The sequence below is a fragment of the Vigna angularis genome, chromosome 6 (assembly GCF_016808095.1).
Source record: "Vigna angularis cultivar LongXiaoDou No.4 chromosome 6, ASM1680809v1, whole genome shotgun sequence".
Taxonomy (NCBI): Eukaryota; Viridiplantae; Streptophyta; class Magnoliopsida; order Fabales; family Fabaceae; genus Vigna; species Vigna angularis.
In genome coordinates, this window is record NC_068975.1 from 30,590,631 (window position 1) to 30,609,885 (window position 19,255).

Below are 19,255 nucleotides of genomic sequence, written 5' to 3' on the forward strand. Positions count from 1 at the left end.
TCTCCCTGAAGAGCCCTGTGCAGGAGGAAGATATAAGGATAACTACCCTGCGAAGGCACTCCGAAAAATCCGGTTGGTTGGAGAACTCAACTGCTTGGAAAACACAACCGCTTGGTCGTGCTGGATATTGGGTTAGTTGGTTCCGTGATTTGCGACATCATGGTCAGATATTTTTAACCACTTATTCTTTAGTTTATCTGGATTAATTGATGCAGTCTGACTAAAGCTGACTGAACGTATGTTGATCCTTACCTTTGACTGGATTGACGTGACTTGTGAGCTAATGTTGACTATTTGGTTTAACCAACATATGATCGCTAAAAGACGATCGCTGGACGATTGATGTTAGGAGCGACAATGACGAGCATATAATATGACGATAATTCTGTCTAGCAGGTTGACGATCGCTCAGGAGTGATCATATGTGACTTGTTTATTCTTGATGATCGTCTGGATTGCCAGTCACTCGACTCATATATCTTACCATACATTATTGACATGTTTCTATTTGAGAGACCAATCCTACCTAACCTTAAGACGAATTACAGATAAACAGGTAAAAAATATTCAATGCATGTACTACAGTAAAGTAATAATAACGTGTAATTATTTTCCAAGCACGACTTCAAATACACTAGAATGCAAATTGACAATTAATAAATTATTTTGTTTATATTTTGTGGTTAGATGGAACAACATTCACAATCTAATATTACCTATTACAAATTCTCAAATTAAGTCTGGTTAACCATAATACGATGTGCATCATTTATAAAAGTATATTAATAAATGAAGCCTATTATATATAAAGGTCGAAGATCCAATTGTAATAAGATTTTAGATAGAAAACAGTGTAGTGTATGATTAGACTCATGTATCTTTGATAGTGTGTTATCTCTCTAATAATCTCCTCTTTGATAGAACCGTGCTTTGTTCTTATAATCTTTTTCTTATTTTGGTTTTTCTTCATCTCACGCGCTATGTTTCTATCATATTAGCAACAGTCCATGGAGCAGAGGGTCATTAAGAAGAAACCAAGAGACTATTGGTTAATAATTAGGCAATGACGTGAAAATCATAGTAATATAAATACCCATCTTGGTAGAAGTTGGAAGCCTGCACCAAACCTCTTGAATCTTGACCAGCCAACAAACCACAATGATTCTGAAATTGGTAATCCATTTCATCGTTTTGGTAATATGGTTTATACATGTACAGGTATCTGCACAATATTACCCACAAGTACTAGCAAAGCCTGGCTGTGATTCGCAGTGTGGAAATCGTAAAATTCCCTTTCCGTTTGGAATGAATGGTTCAGAATGCTACTTAGGGAAATGGTTTGAAATAGAATGCAGAAACACTTCCACATATCAAACACCTTACCTCAAGTCAATAGGACTGCAAGTCACATCCATTGATGTCCAACAAGGCACGGTTACTATCAACAATTCCATTTACCGTAATAACTGCGGAACCAGAAATTCTACGCCGGTGAACCGGTCGCTGGAAGGAAGCCCTTTCGTGTATTCGCAGGAACACAACAAATTTGTGGCCGCAGGTTGCAATATCATTGCAATTTTGCAGATAAATGGGTCAGAAGGTAGCGGTTGTGTGTCCATCTGCGACAAAGACTTCAAGGTGGATGATATTGAGAAAATGGAGCTTAAAAACAGTGATTGTAATGGGAAGTCCTGCTGTCAGAATTCACTGCCACCGTATCTTAAGGAATACAGCACTGAAGTAAAAGGTTTGAAGGAGAATGAAACGGATGGTGAGTGTAGTTACGCCATGGTTGTACAGCAAGAAGAACTGAGCCCATACGAATGGGACTACCTCCCACAGTATTCTTCTTATACTCCCAAAGGCTACTACTTTCCTGTGAATGGTGAGATGAAGGATGTGGATGTGGTCCCTGTGGTGCTTGAATGGGAGATTCCCAACAACTTAAACCTTAAACTTCCTTCAAATTATCTCTCCCACTGTTTCGACACTAATATTACATCTTCACGATATAATCGTTCGGGTCAGAGATGTTCCTGCACGTACGGTTACGGTTCCAATCCCTATGTTGAGGGAGGTTGTTCAGGTATATATATATATATTTTCAACTCTACCCAATTTTTATTTTATTACTTATTTACTGCAGTTAAAAATACTTCTTTTTTGTATGGCTTCTAATTTTTCTTTTTTACATGCTTAAAAGCCACTTATCAAAATAAAAACAATGATAGCAGACTTCATTAAAAAAAATACAATCATCAAAATATTGCGGCTAAAGGTCAAATTGTCAGAAAATCAAAATAAAAACAAGTAAAGAAATTCATATTATATATATATATATATATATATATATATATATAAATAAATAAGATTACTAAAATAATATTATTTTCTTTAAATATATTTGCTGGTTTCTGACATACAAAATAATCTCATTTATATAAAATTTACTATCTTATTTAATTTAAATACATTTGGAGAATAAAATAATAATATTTATTTAAAATTGAGAATATCATACTTAAAATATCTGAGAATATCCATATATTTAAAAAAAAATTATAAAACAATCAACAAGCCATTTACACTACACAATCATGTTGTAATTAATTAAAAAACTTACAACTCGTTTTTTCTCAATTTCATTTCTTATATTTTTACTGAATAACATTATATAAATATTTTAAACTTTATTTATCACATTTCAGACTATCATTCCGTCTCGACTTCGCCGAGTCACGTATCAATATATGTCATAAAAGGTATGTACGAAGTATGAAGTGTTTAATAATTTATATGATTCCCTGATTAGGAGTAATAATAATCTTTATATTTATATTAATTAGCGTAAACACATATACGACACACGTGTATTGTCACGAATATGTGTATGTATTTTTAAATATCTATAATATTTCATTAATAGATAATGATATTGTAATTTGAATAAATTAATATATGAAGTAAATTTATATTTATTATGAGTAAAGAATAATATTTATTGGTATACATATATTTAAGAATTTGAGCTTTGTTGCAATGTTTACATATAATTATTTTTTATAATGAAGAGATTAATGTTTGTTAAATGACATTTGTTCAATAAATTTCAATTTCATGATTAGAAGAATGTTTTCTATTTGAATATGTTGATTGTTCTTTGTTTATAAGTTTTATTCTTGTAAATAGTTATTGTTCTCTTTATTATATAATTATTCTTCTTCTATTTGTAGTATTTAGTCTTCATCTTTGTTTTTATTGATGTTGTGTTGATATGTTGTCATTTATGTCAAAATACAGAATTAAATTTTAAAGAAAGAACTCATATTATTTAATATACTTGTGTGTATATTTTCTAGTAATTTAATAAACTTATATGTACATCAAAATTAAAATTGGATGCTCATTTTATTTCATTTATAATTTAAGGTGTTTTTACTCATATTAAAAAAAACAAAATAAATTGAATAATTTTTTATTAAAATATATTTATCCTTTTATTTTTTTTATTATTTGAGAAGTCATTACTCATATACTATGCATTTTCATATTATATTATATATTATATATATATATATATATATATATATATATATATATATATATGAAATAAGGGAATTTTTCTTTCTTCTTTAGTATTATATATCTCGTTAATAAATTATAGGCTTAAATGTTTAGTTTGTTCTCATGTTAAAAGTTGATTTTCATTAGTATCTTTTTTAAAAGTGCATATATTTAATTTCAAAGTTGTAAAAATTATATGAATCAAGTCTCTTCTGTTAAATGAGCAGAAACGGAGTTAACTCTCAGCTGATGTGCCAAAAAGATCTACACTTTTTCTTCTCTCTTCTCTGTTTTTCCTGCCATGCCATGCCATGCCTAACTTTCTCTAACTTTCCCTAACTTCATCTTTCTCACTCTCCCTGCTCTTATGCTTCTCTGCCATGCCCAGCTTTCCCTAACTTCATCTTTCTCACTCTCCCTGCTCTTATGCTTCTTTGACATGCAATTAATATTTTGGAGTATTCTAGATTTAAGGACATTTCTTCCTAGAATACTATTTCCCGTTGCACTTTTACCATTTCCTGTTGTTCCAACTAAAACTAACGTCTTCTCTTCATTAAATAAGGAATTTTGTTCCATTATATCAAATTCAGATTGCACCTTTTGAGTAAAAATAGCCTAAATAAAAAAAATAACATCACAATAAACAAATGTTTATAATAACAAATAACATGTTAAAAAGATAAAAAAAAATAGTATTATTGAAGCAAATATATATCTATATATATATAATTATTATAATGACCTTTGAATAATTTTACCAACTTGATTGTGCTTGAATTATATATTTTTGAGAAGCCTTTTATAGTTGCCAAGTAAAAAATTAAACTTCCTCAAGAAAGCACAAATATATTAAAAAAATAAACTAAAACTATTTCCCGATTTATTTCTGTTAATTTTCTTACGTATCAAAATTCATTCATTTATTTATGTTAATTTTCATTTATCAAAATTTTGATTATTTTGGAGAATCATTTGAGTTTGTATCTATTAAGTATTAATGAATTTTTCTACAAAATTTTCATTTATTTATGTTAATTTTTTCTTTCTGTTAATTTTTTATTTTGACTTTTGTAGAAAAATGAATTAATACTTAATAGATACAAACTCAAATTATTTTCATTTTTTGTGTAAACAGATAATTATCTTATGATGTTGTTAGTTTTAAACTACAATCATACAAATTTTCAAATGCAAAATAATATTATAATAATTTTTATACCACTTTTTATATAAAACACTTTTATCCAAATGAAAAATAAAATTAAAATATCAACGAAAATAGTAAATTTAATTATATATATTGTCAAAGAAATTAAAAATAGATCATATTTTTTTATTTATTTGATGAGATTTCATATGTTTTAGTATGACTAAAATATATTTTATGTATTATTTTATAATTATCTTTTAAATTTATCCCTGCATTTTCTTTTTAACGAAATTACATGCAGGGAATATTTTAAACAAAATATTTATTAAGTATGGTTGTGCACATTTAGGTGTAGGTGGTTTCACAATTGATGATTATATAAAATATTATATTATATGTGGTTTTTCATAACTTATATATTAGTTATTAGCTTAGAAGCAAGATGTTAGCGGATCAAAACGAACAAATTTTGATACATAAGAAAATACTCCAAAATATTAATTGCATGTCAGAGAAGCGCAAAAGAGCATGGAGAGTGAAGAAGATGAAGACAGGGAAAGCTAGGCATGGCAGGAAAAACAGAGGAGTGAGAAGAAAAAATGTAGACTTTTTCGCCACGTTAGCTGGGAGTTAACTCCGTTTCTGCCCATTTAATGGAAGAGACTTAATTCATACAATTTTTACAACTTTGGAACTAAATGTATCTACTTTTAAAAACGGGTACTAAACTGAAAATCAACTTTTAACATGGGGACGAAGTAAACATTTAAGCCTAAATTATAATAGGTTACATATTCTATTCAACCTAAACACAAACAACATATGGTCATTAGTTCCAGACTTTATTTTATATCATATAGCTTACCTTAAAGTATAAGAATATAATTACATAATAACATTTCAATTTTACTTTGATAGAAGTTCAAAAACACTCAATAAAAATGGTTTGACTTTCATTTGAGCAAGAGATTCTTGTTTTTCAACTTTATTTTGGTTACAATAAAATTTGTTACTTAATTTTGTTTGAGTGAAAGTTGTATCGTTAACACTCTCGTTTGAGTAAAAAATTCACTGTCTTAGGTTACATCAACACCATCACACTTTCATTTGAGCAAAAAATACTTTTGCTTTTGCGAAAATTTCACTACTTTGAGATAATTTGCATTGAAATATTTTCCCTTGAACAAATAAGGTTTCACATGAGAAAAAAGGCTTTATTTGAACAAAAATAAGCTCGAGAAACACCTCTTCTCCCCTCTCAAGGGGAGGAAACATTCTTTTTTAACCAAACAAAGAAGTTCTCTACATATCATACATTCTAATTATTATTTTCAAATGTTAACAAAATAGTTTAAGTTATATAGATTCATTTATATATATATATATATATATATATATAAATATAAATATAAATAGTATAAGGTTTCTACATGTGTTAGTTTAATTATAATTGTTAGGCTTTCTAAATGATTAAAGACTTATTTTAATTTATTGATATGGTAAAATATGTAGGAATTTCTATAAGCTTTGGATCTATCATTTTACTTCTTATTTTATGGCGGGTGTTCAAGGTTACAAAAAAAATCATAGTGAAGAGATTCAGAGAAAAATTCTTCAAAAGAAATGGAGGATTATTATTACAACAAAAATTGTCTTCTGGTGAAGTTAATGTGGATAAAGTTAAAATCTTCAGCTTAAAAGAATTGGAGAAGGCCACCGATAACTTTAATTCAAACAGAGTACTTGGAAAAGGAGGTCAAGCTACTGTTTACAAAGGCATGTTGATAGATGGAACAATCATTGCAGTGAAAAAATTTAAGGTCCAAGGAAAGATTGAAGAATTTATTAATGAATTTGTTATTCTTTCACAAATTAATCACAGGAACGTGGTTAAGTTGTTAGGAAGTTGTTTGGAGACTAAAATTCCTTTGCTTGTCTATGAATTCATTCCTAATGGTAATCTTTTTGAGTACTTGCATCAACAAAATAAGGATATGCCATTGACATGGGACATGCGTTTGAGAATTGCCATTGAAGTTGCAGGAGCTTTATTTTACCTGCACTCTGCCGCTTCTCAACCTATTTATCATAAAGACATCAAGTCAACAAATATACTATTGGATGAAAAGTATAGGGCGAAAGTAGCAGACTTTGGTACATCAAGAATGATTTCCCTTGATGTTACACACCTTACTACAGTAGTTCAAGGAACATTTGGATATTTGGACCCTGAATTTTTTCAAACTAGTCAATTCACAGAAAAAAGTGATGTCTATAGTTTTGGAGTAGTTCTTGTTGAACTTTTAACAGGACAAAAGCCAGTAACCGTCCTAAGTCAAGAGGAAGCCAAAAGTTTAGCTTCATATTTCATCATGTGTGTGGAGGAAAATTGTGTGTTTGATATTATTGATGAAAGAGTGATGAAGGAAGGGGAGAAATATCATATAATGAAAGTTGTCAATCTTGCAAATCGATGTTTAGAGTTGAATGGAAAGAGGCGACCAACCATGAGGGAAATCACATTGGAATTAGAAGGTATTCGAAAATTGGAAAAGGAGTCTAATGCACAAGAAGGACATGATGAGTTTGTTAAAAGTGAAGACTATCAATCTTGGGATGATAATTCTATTATCTCAGAAATAATGTCAACTTTTGATCTAAGTAGGAGAATGCCAATCTTGAAAGATGTTCCTATTGTTACCATGTGATGGATAAATATTCTTATTTTTGTATTAAGTAATTTTGGGGAAATAAGAAGTATACAACATTCCAAAATTTTGAACCATTAAAATTTTAAAGATTATACTTTAACATTGTAATGATATGTTGTTACATGTGATTATTGAGAAGTGTTCATGTCTATATTAGATTGTATATAATGTATGTCATGACTTATGTTTCATTGTGGTTGTTTTATTATCGAATGATAAGGAAATTGAGTTCATTAAGGTCCATAGAAGAATTGAAGACATTCAACTCTTTGATTATTAATACTCTATCATATATAGAATATTTGTGGTTCCCGATGTTTTCTAGTATGGATAATCTTTCTTGCTCTTTTGACTAAAAGGAGGAATACCTTACAATATGTGTGTGTCATCAACAACTTTTGAGAATGAATATCCCTAGAAAAAATTTGTCAACAACTTGTGATCCATAGTGAGGCCTAGTCATTTGTCCTTCTAGGTATAAAGAGGATGTTTCCTTCCTTGTTAGAGTTTACAAGTTATTTTTGTGAGTGTAATAATCAGATTTTAGTTTTCTTTTGCTATACTTCCTTTAATGTAAAATTATTATATAGATAACTTATTATCTTTTATAAATATTTATTTGTGAAATTACAACATGATCTTTATTATCATATATAATGATTTATGAATTTCTCAAGAGGAAAGACACACAAAATTTATTTAGTTTCTGTTTTGGTCCAAAAATGTCAAATTGATTTTTTAGTTTATTTTAATCTTAATTTTGTCCTTGTGACGTCCCAAAATATATATTGAAAGCACATATAATAAAGACGTCATCATTTATTAATATAGGAAAGCAGTCAAGAGTAATTTAAGGATTACAATCATCCTTAAAATAGCATGGAATTGAAAACTTAGAGTATTAGGGTTTCTCCCTAGAAATTACATAGAATTTAAAGCTTTAAACGTACAAAAGTTCATCAAAGCTAACTAATAAAAGCTAGCGAATCTAAGCTGCAGCATTGTCTTCCCCATCAAGTACTGTTTCCAACGTATCCTCCTTGCCATTTGCTCCCGTATAACGAATTATACGATCATCGCACATACCCAAACACAAACAAGTAGGGTAAGCTAACATGCAACCAATAATTTATAAAACATGCATGCAAACCTCATATAATAATTATGTCAGACATACTCATACCATCATACAACAATCTCATCATACATACTCATCTATTACTTTGATACACATGATAAAATGATATCACAAGACTTGTTACTTTATACCCCGACTCGTCCGGACTAGAATGATTACCGAGCTATGGCGGGTCTTGCACTCGTGGTGGCTTTATGAAACTTGGGCACTACCGCCCGGCCACAGTCACGAGGTTAATCCGTCATCACTCACCTTGGATCATATGGAAGCACCCAAGACTAGGACCTCCTGCTACTCCTCACCACATGGTTCAATCCTCTCTACATGAGAAGAAAGACCATTGGAGTTTCAGGATGACTCCCAAAACTGAGCTACCATGCAATCATTCTATACACCCCCAAATCACCACCATGTATCCTCTCCTTGAGGATCATGGAATTACGTATATGAACCATACTATCACTTTGAAACTTAACCCAAGACATGAATAACTAGATACTATCATATTATCACAGTGAATCCAACATATCTCATGCATTCACAAACTTTCCACATAAATCACATCATTATAGTTCACAACCATGTTCAGATGCATAATTCAAATGCAATAAAATCCAATCATTTTAGAAATTATACAAACTGAATATATCACAAAATAAATTAACAGTACATAATCTGTTCAATAGGATTTAAGTTAAAAACTTGTCGAGTAGACTTCTAGGAAAGAGAGGTGCGTCACAATGGACAACTTAAGTACCAAGTCTTTCCTTAGCCAAAGTGTTCCTCAACTAGTTTTTAACAAATTTCTTATTTACAGATTCAAAACAACAACATATAATATTAACACCGAATTTCAATATAAATAAACATACAGTAAGCATTAACAGTATTCACACAGAATTTCAAGATATGAATAGTATTAAAACAATACTAAATCATAATATAAAAGCATAGAAATACTAAATCATAGTATAAAAGCATAGAAAGGTTAGCTCCCCTACCTCTATTCCAGACTTAATCTCTTGCTCCGAATTTGTTTCCCCGAAAACTCTTCCGAACCTCTACTCTTCTTGCAATTAAAAATTTCTCCCTAACTCTTTCTTCTATATTTCTCAAGCTCTCACTTGATTCCTCTTTTCTTGGTGTAGAATACCCTTCCCTCCCATGGCTATTTATAGGTAAAAAAATTTACTATTCATTAATTATTTTAATATTATTTATTATTTTAATATTATTTAAAAATAATATTTTAATTAGCCACTTGATTAAATCTGAACCTAATTCCATCCATCCTAAGGAATTCTAATTTCTTCCATGCTAAGAAATTCTTAATTTTTTTTTACTATTCACTTTTTACTATTCACTATTCACTTTTAACTATTCAATTTTTTAAAAAAATTCTAAATAAATTATCAAAATTTTGAAGCTCTCCTTCTAGAATTACTATAATTTTATATCCAAAATTTACATTTTTTTCTATCCATTAAAATTATTATTACTAATAAAATGCTAAAATTTACTATTATAAATATTTTTCATGAGTCTTACCTGAGATTTGTAAAACATTATGCAATAAGGTCATTTAATTAGTAATGTACAATCACAGTTTAAAATAATGTGACATGTCAATTTGTAATTTTTTTTAATTTTTTTTGAAAAAAAATATTCACGTATTAAATTAATGTTGTGTTATGTGATGCACTTAACGTACCAAAGTTTCAATTTAGTTTTTATATTTATTTAATTTAATGTTAATTTTTTGTTAAAATAAAATAATACTCCTCTTTAATTGATAAATATATTAATAAATGAAGCCCATTAATTTATTAGATAAATTGTTGATGTCTAACAATAATTATATAATTAGGAATAATTTAAATTGAAATTTTAAAAGACCTATTTTTCAATATAAAAACTGTTTTCCTAATAAAAAAAGTTTAATTATAATAAAGAACCTCATCAAATTAAAAATTTAATCTAAACAACTATTTTTTATATTTAAGATTAATAACATACATATCGGCTTTGTACGTCCACCTTTGTCTTCACAAGCTCCACAACTACATAAAATATAATGTACACTGATGTTTAACTTTTTAATTATCCAAACTTAACTTTACTCTTATAATATTTACCTTAAAATAATTTCAATAACATGGGAGAAAAAAAGGTATAGCAAGTTGTTTTTTACAATGATTAATATATCATCGAATATTTTAACTGCACACTGCATTTATTTTTGTCCAATTTTCAATTATTTTTGTTATTTATTAGTGTTTTTGTTCTCATGTTAAGAAGATCAAATAAAATTATACACAATAAAAAAACTATTAAACCAAACAACTCAACTAATTCGTAGCACTTAGGAAAAAAAAATTAACAAAACAAGAAAAAACATAATAGATGAAGAAAATTAGAATTAGATTTCCAAGTTTTAAAACTTTGTTTGATTTGTCTCGTGCATACTTTTATATGTTCTGCAAGAAAGACTTTCAATTTCTTAAGATTTTCTTTACTAAAAAAACTCTTAAACATAAATCGATTACCCCAAACAATATGACACATTTTTTTTAACTAAGAACATGTCTGGTTTTATTCTTTTCAAGAGTGAAATTTTTATCACTTTTTTCTTTTCAGGAAGATCTGTTGCAAACATACTTCAATTGCAAATCAACATGTACGATAAATTTGATGTTTTTATAAATAATTACTTCAACGGTTATATAAATACCTATTTGTAAACGTTAAAATAATTTTATACAAAAACTATGTAAGTATTAAACTTAAATATTTAATTTTTTTTTCCACTAATTTAGTTTAGTTGATGAAAGAAGTGTTTTTTTTTCTCCTTTAAGTTGTTTTATTTGTTGACATCATCTCTCCAAATGAAGCTTTTATCTTATCATAACTTCTAGACCTAAAGAAATAGGAGTACAGTACAAAATTAGAAGACAACTTCAAGCCTTTAAGGAAAGAAAAAAATTGCACAGGATCATGGAGAAGGAAAATTATAATAAATGTTTGTTCATACTCTGAATTTTTTATTTTGTAGACATTAGTGAGAAAGACTGTAAAATGTAAAATATGTTTTTTCTTCCTAAAACTTTTATACTTTCTTATCTTCCATCTCTAACTTTTAACAAACTTTTACATATAGACAAGGAAAGAGAGAAATTGTAACATATATATGACTAAAAGTAATTACTAATTATAGTATATATTGGTTGACTTACTTCTTTGTTTTGAATTTTCGCTTAAGGGATCTTAAATAAGTTTTGATTTATAAATGATTTAATCAATATATATAAAATAACTCTATTAATTTAATTATTTTATTTTATTTTTCATACCATCAACGGTTTAGTTACATAATTCATAATTATCGTTGACTCACAAACTTTTAAGATCAAACATAATTTATCCACATGAAATTGATTTTTAGGGACATTTGTTTATATAATAAGAAAATATTCTCATACATATTTAATAAATTTTAAATATTTTTCAATTTAAATTAATAATTCAAGTTATCAAACTGGTTACGAGATCAAGCTTGTTAACTTCTCGCAATAATTTAGGAAAAACTTATAAAGAAAGCCTATTAACATTTTAATAAAAAATAAGGACATAAATTACTAACAAAAGAATACTATTAAGTTTTGAAAATTAAGAACTTTCCCATCATCAAACATTTGTCTCGTCTAACTTAAACAAAGAGACTTTAATATTTTGTAAAATTAATTACGTAACAATTAATTGTATCAACATATTTTAATTTTTTTATTATTTAATTTAATGAATATATGTATATAATAAAAATAAGGTTATTAAAGTGAGTTTTTTAAGATGTCAAATTATAATTTCTTAGAAAATTAAAAAAATTGAGTAAAGTTAGACTATAACAAAATACTTATGGGAAATTCACTTCAAATAAAAATAAATTTATTTCTATATATAAAAAGATGTATGAAGATTTATATGAATTAAAAATAACATTAATTTATATTATATAAATGAGTTATTTCTTATTTTATCAATTGATTTGTATTTACTCCGCCTTTGAAAAGTCAAATCAGATGCTCTGAAGATCTTTCCAGGAAGCTGGGATTTGAAGGGACAGTTTTGCCCGTTTCAGAGGTTATACTCAATCAAAGCAAGAGTTAGGACTCTTTGAATATAAAATTCAACGTAGATTTTGGACTAAACCAATCTGTATGATTATTTTCCAAGACGACTTCAAATACTCTAGAATGCAAATTGACAATCAATAGATTATTTTTTTTATATATTTTGTTCTTAGATAACAACATTCACAATCTAATATTACCTATTACAAATTCTCAAATTAAGTCAGGTTATCGATGATACACGTGCATAATTTATAAAAATATATTAATAAATGAAAAGTTAATTTTTAATTAATATCATAAATTCTATCCTAATAAAAATATTTGATTTAACAAGAACCTCATAAAATAAAAAGTTTAATCAAACAATTAAATAAAATGATTTTTGTATTTAAAACAATAACATATAATGGAATAGTTTGTAAGTTAACATTTATCCTGGCCATTTTTCTTTCTAATTTTGGTTTTTGTCAACCTCACTGTTTATGTTTCTATCTTATTAATAGGGTTGTCAAAATAGCTTGCCTCATGGTTAGAACTCTTATTCAAACGCGTGGAAGAGTGGCACAAGAATTCAAATGAGTAAGACTAACTAGCAACGCCCAGCAGTGAGTCATTGAGAAGAAACCACGAAATTATTGGTTAAAAATTAGGCAATGATGTGAAAATCATATATAGTAATATAAATACCCATCTTGGTAGAAGTTGGAAGCCTGCACACACATCTTGAATCTTGAAGCAGCCAACAAACCACGATGATTCTGAAATTGGTAATCCATTTCATCATTTTGGTAATATGGTTTATACATGTACAGGTATCTGCACAAGATTACCCACAAGTAGCAAAGCCTGGCTGTGATTCGCAGTGTGGAGATGTTCAAATTCCGTTTCCATTTGGAATGAATGGTTCAGAATGCTACGCAGGGAAATGGTTTGAAATAGAATGCAGAAACACTTCCACGTATCAAACACCTTACCTCAAGTCAATAGGAGTGCAGGTGAGATTCATTGATGTCCAACAAGGCATAGTTAATATCAACAATCCCATTGACCGTAACAACTGCGGAAGCAAAGATTCTAGGCCGGTGAAGCAGTCGCTGGAAGGAAGCCCTTTCGTGTATTCGCAAAAAGGCAACAAATTTGTGGCCGCAGGTTGCAATATAATTACTTTTTTGCAGGTGAATGGGTCAGAAAGCAGTGGTTGTGTGTCCATCTGCGACGAGGACTTCAAGGTGGATGATATCGGGAAAATGGAGCTTAGAAAGAGTGATTGTAATGGGAAGTACTGCTGTCAGAGTTCCCTGCCACCGTATCTTAAGGAATACAGCACTGAAGTAAAAGGTTTCAAAGAGAATGAAACGGATGGTGAGTGCAGTTACACCATGGTTGTACAGCAAGTAGAATTGGGCCCATACGCATACCGCTCACATTTTTATTATATTCGCAAAGCCTACTACCTTCCTGTGAATGGTGAGATGAAGGATGTGGATGTGGTCCCTGTGATGCTTGAATGGGAGATTCCCAACAACTTAAACCTTAAACTTCCTGCAGATAATCTCTCCCACTGTTTCGACACTAATATTACATCTTCACGATATAATCGTTCGGGTCAGAGATGTTCCTGCACATACGGTTACGGTTCCAATCCCTATGTTGAGGGAGGTTGTTCAGGTATATATATATATATTTTCAACTCTTTCCAATTTTTATTTTATTACCTATTTACTGCAGTTAAAAATACTTCTTTTTTGTATCATAAACAACCAGGCCTCTGATTTTTCTTTTTTTCATGCTTAAAAGCCACTTATCAAAATAAAAACAATAATAGCATACTTCATTAAAAAAAATATATTCTTTTAATAATTTTTCTACCATCGTTTACCTATGTGATAGTTCATCTATTTCAAATATACAAATCAATGAAATAATATACATAATTTATTTTCAAAAAGTTATTAAAAAAATGGCTAACATGATCCTTGAAAAAAAATACAACCATCAAAATTTGCCTACTAAAAGTCAAATTGTACGAAAATAGAAAAGCAATTAAAAAATTGATATTCTAAATATATATATATATATATATATATATATATATATATATATAAACAAATAAGATTACTAATACAATATTATTTTCTTTAAATATATTTCCTGGTTCGACATGCAAAATAGTATAAAATTTACTATCTTATTTAATTTAAAGACATTTAAGAATAAAATAATAACATTTATTTAAAATTGTGTATATCATAGTTAAAATATATGAGAATATCCATATATTTTTTATTAAAATTATAAAACAACCAACAAGCCATTTACACTATATAATCATATTGTAACTAATTAAAAAAAAATTGCAACTCTTTTATTTTCTCAATGTATCCTATTTCTTGTATTTTTCTTGAATAACATTATATAACTATTTTAAACTTTATTTATCATATTTCAGACTATTATCAATCCAACCGGAACTCGCCGAGTCACGCGACAATATCTATCATAAAAGGTATGTATGAAGTATGAAGTATAGGAATAGTTATTATCTTTATATTTATATTAACTAGTGTAAACACATATGAAGGCACGGTCATGAATGTGTGTGCGTATATTTTAAATACTTATAATATTATTGGTAGATGATAATAATATTGTAATTTGAGTAAATTAATATATGAAATAAATTTATATTTTATTATGAACAAAATATAATATTTATTGGTATACATATATTTAAAATGAACTTGAACTTTTCTGCAACGTTTCAAATAATTATTTTGATCTGGTTAAGTGATAATTGTTCAATAAATGTCAATCTCAGTGTTAGAAGAATATTTCCTATTTTAGAAATGTTGATTGTTTTTTGTCTATCAGTTTTTATTTATTATAAATAGTTCTTGTTGCCTTTGTATAGTTATTCTTCTTCTATTTCCAATATTTACTCTTCATCTTTGTCTTTATTGATGTTGTGTTAATATGTTGTCATTTATATCCAAATACATAATTAAATTAATTTTTAAATTTTAAAGAAAGAACTCATATTTTATAATATATATATATATATATATATATATATATATATATATATATATATATATATATATTGTATCAAATACAAGAAATTTTACATATCTCATTAATAATTCATAATATATTACATGCATTAATCCCTTATTCTACTCAACCTTAAACACAAGTAATAAATTATGGGCATTAATTTCAAATTCTATTCTACTTCTCATAGCTTACTGTACATAATTACATAATAATATTTTAATTTCACTTTGATAAAAGTTCAAAAACATTCAATAAAAAGAGATTGATTTTCAGATATTTTCACCTGACTGGAAATAAGAATAAGCTTGTTTATCTACTTTATTTTGGCTACAATAAAATTTGTCTCTTGATTTTGTTTGAGTGAAAATTGTATTGCTAACACTCTCGCTTGAGTGAAAAATTTGCAATCTTTGATCACATCAGTACCATCACACTTTCACTTAATCAAAAAAAACTTCACTTGAGCAAAAATTTATCACTTTGGAACATCTCACATTGATTTTTTTTTACCTAAGCGAAGAAAGTTTTACTTGAACAGAAATAAGCTCGAGAAATACCGCTCTTCTCAAGAGAGGAAAAATCCATTTTTTTTCTAAATAAAGAATTTCTCTACTTCATGTATTATCAACAAACAATTAAACAATGACTTAAACATCTAAAACAATACAAAATCAAGGTTTCAAACAAATAGTACACATAATAATTACTAAGACAATTGCATATCATACATTCCATTTATTATTTTTAAATGTTAAAGTATAGATTCTTTTTATATATATGTGTGTGAATGAAGGAAGAGTATTCGAATTTTACATATGTTGGTTTAATTATAATTGTTATGTTTCTAATTAATGATTAAAGACTTATTTTAAAGTTATGATATGGTCAAATATGTAGGAGTTTCTATAAGCTTTGGATCTATCATTTTACTTCTTATTTTATGGCGGGTGTTCAAGGTTACAAAAAAAACCATAGTGAAGAAATATAGAGAAAATTTCTTCAAAAGAAATGGAGGGTTATTATTACAACAAAAATTGTCTTCTGGTGAAGTTAATGTGGATAAAGTTAAACTATTCAGTTTACAAGAATTGGAGAAGGCCACTGATAACTTTAATACAAACAGAGTACTTGGAAAAGGAGGTCAAGCTACTGTTTACAAAGGCATGTTGATAGATGGAACAATTATTGCAGTGAAAAAATTTAAGGTCCAAGGAAAAATTGAAGAATTTATCAATGAATTCGTCATTCTTTCACAAATTAACCATAGGAACGTGGTTAAGTTGTTAGAAAGTTGTTTAGAGACTAAAATTCCTTTGCTTGTCTATGAATTCATTCCTAATGGTAATCTTTTCGAGTACTTACATCAACAAAATGAGGATATGTCATTGACATGGGACATGCGTTTGAGAATTGCCATTGAAGTTGCATGAGCTTTATTTTACTTGCACTCTGCCGCTTCTCAACCTATTTATCATAAAGACATCAAGTCAACAAATATATTGTTGGATGAAAAGTATAGGGCAAAAGTAGCAGACTTTGGTACATCAAGAATGATTTCCATTGATGTTACTCACCTTACTACAGTAGTTCAAGGAACATTTGGATACTTGGACCCTGAATTTTTTCAAACTAGTCAATTCACAGAAAAAAGTGATGTCTATAGTTTTGGAGTAGTTCTTGTTGAACTTTTAACAGGACAAAAGCCAATAACCCTTCTAAGTCAAGAGGAAGCCAAAAGTTTAGCTTCATATTTCATCATGTGTGTGGAGGAAAATTGTGTTTTTGATATTATTGATGAAAGAGTGATGAAGGAAGCGGAGAAATGCCATATTATGAAAGTTGTCAATCTTGCAAGTCAATGTTTAGAGTTGAACGGAAAGAGGCGACCAACTATGAGGGAAATCACATTGGAATTAGAAGGTATTCGAAAGTTGGAAAAAGATTCTAATGCACAAGAAGGACATGGAGACTTTGTTAGAAGTGAAGACTATGAATCTTTGGATGATAACTCTATTCTCTCAGAAATAATGTCAACTTTTGAACTATGTAGCAGAACAACAATCTTGAAAGATGTTCATATTGTTACCATGTGATGGGTAAATATTCTTATTTTTGTGTTAAGTTAAGTAATTTTGGGTAAATAAGTAGTATATAACCTTCATCATATGTGTCATCAACAACTTGTGGGAATGAACATCCCAAGGAACAAATTTATCCACAACTTGTGATCCATAATGAGACCTACTCATAAAGAGATGTTTCCTTCCTTGTTGGAGTTTACAAGTTATTTTCGTGAGTGTAATGATCAAATTTTAGTTTTCTTTTGTTATACATTCCTTTAATGTAAAATTGTTATATAGACAACTTATTATCTTTTATAAATATTTATTTGTGAAATTACAACATGATATTTATTATCATATATAATGATTTATGGATTTGTCAAGAGGAAAGACACAAAAAATTTATTTAGTTTCTGTTTTGGTCCAAAAATGTCAAATTGATTTTCTAGTTTATTTTAATCTTAATTTTGTTCTTATTTGTAAAAAATTATGCAATAAGATCATTTAATTAGTAATGTACAATCACATTTTAAAATAATGTTTCATGTCAATTTGTCACTTTTTTAATTTCTTTTTTATTTTATTTTTTAAAAATTAATGTATTAAATCAATGTTGTTATGTGACGATGTTAACCTGACAAAGTTTCAATTTAGTTTTTATATTTACTTAATTTAATGTTAATTTTTTGTTAAAATGAAAGAGTACTGCTCTTCAATTGATAAATATATTAATGAATGAGGCCCATTAATTTATTGGATAAATTGTTGATGTCTTGCAATAATTATATAATTAGGAATAATTAAATTTTAATTTTAAAAGGCCTATTTTTCAATATAAAAATTGCTATCCTAATAAAAAAGTTTAACTATAATAAAGAACCTCATCAAATTAAAAATTTAAACAAACAACTATTTTTATTATATTTAAGATTAATAACATACAGATTGGGTTTGTACGTCCACCTTTGTCTTCACAATCTTAGCTCCACAACTACATAAAATATAATGTGCACTATTGTTATAACTTTTTAATTATCCAAACTTAATATTAATCTTATAATATTTACCTTAAAATTTCAATAACATAGAAGAGAAAAGGTATAACAATGTTTTTTTTACGGTGATTAATATATCATTGAATATAATTTGTGTTTATATTCGAACGAGTTTTAACATTCGACTTTGACGTGTGAGTTTTTCATAGCAAACGAGCTTTACCATTCGATTTTTAACTAGGAGGTCCTGGAGAAGTTTATAGTGAAAGAGCTTTATCTCTCTCGACTTTTTGACTTTGACCTAGGAGTTCTTCCTAGGGAAGGGACTTTACCGTAAAAGTTCTTGGAGAACGCCCTAGTGAGAGGGTTTCACCTCTCGACTTTGTGACTTTGGCCTAGAGTTCTTCCTAGGGTCAATTAATCATATTTAGTAAAACTCATAGTGCA

General features: G+C 28.1%; 1 protein-coding gene and 1 pseudogene across 1 annotated transcript; both read left to right on the forward strand.

Annotated features, from left to right (window-relative positions):
• The first annotated feature begins 1,154 nt into the window (after positions 1–1,154).
• LOC108341605 (wall-associated receptor kinase-like 8) lies at positions 1,155–7,425 on the forward strand. Its single transcript, XM_052879624.1, has 3 exons — positions 1,155–2,086; positions 5,922–5,961; positions 6,216–7,425. The coding sequence occupies exons 1-3, from the start codon at positions 1,159–1,161 to the stop codon at positions 7,423–7,425; spliced, it is 2,178 nt and encodes a 725-aa protein (XP_052735584.1). The 5' UTR covers positions 1,155–1,158.
• Positions 7,426–13,417: 5,992 nt separating this feature from the next.
• On the forward strand, positions 13,418–18,081 carry LOC108341606 (wall-associated receptor kinase-like 2; annotated as a pseudogene).
• Positions 18,082–19,255: the final 1,174 nt, after the last annotated feature.

Excerpts from the sequence above, each read along its gene's own strand:
- LOC108341605 (XM_052879624.1), top strand. The coding sequence starts at position 1,159 with ATGATTCTGAAATTGGTAATCCATTTCATCGTTTTGGTAATATGGTTT. Across the intron at positions 2,087-5,921 it reads TGTTGAGGGAGGTTGTTCAG|AAAAAAGGCTTTATTTGAAC; the intron begins GTATATATATAT and ends GTTTCACATGAG. Across the intron at positions 5,962-6,215 it reads AAAAATAAGCTCGAGAAACA|GGTAAAATATGTAGGAATTT; the intron begins CCTCTTCTCCCC and ends ATTTATTGATAT.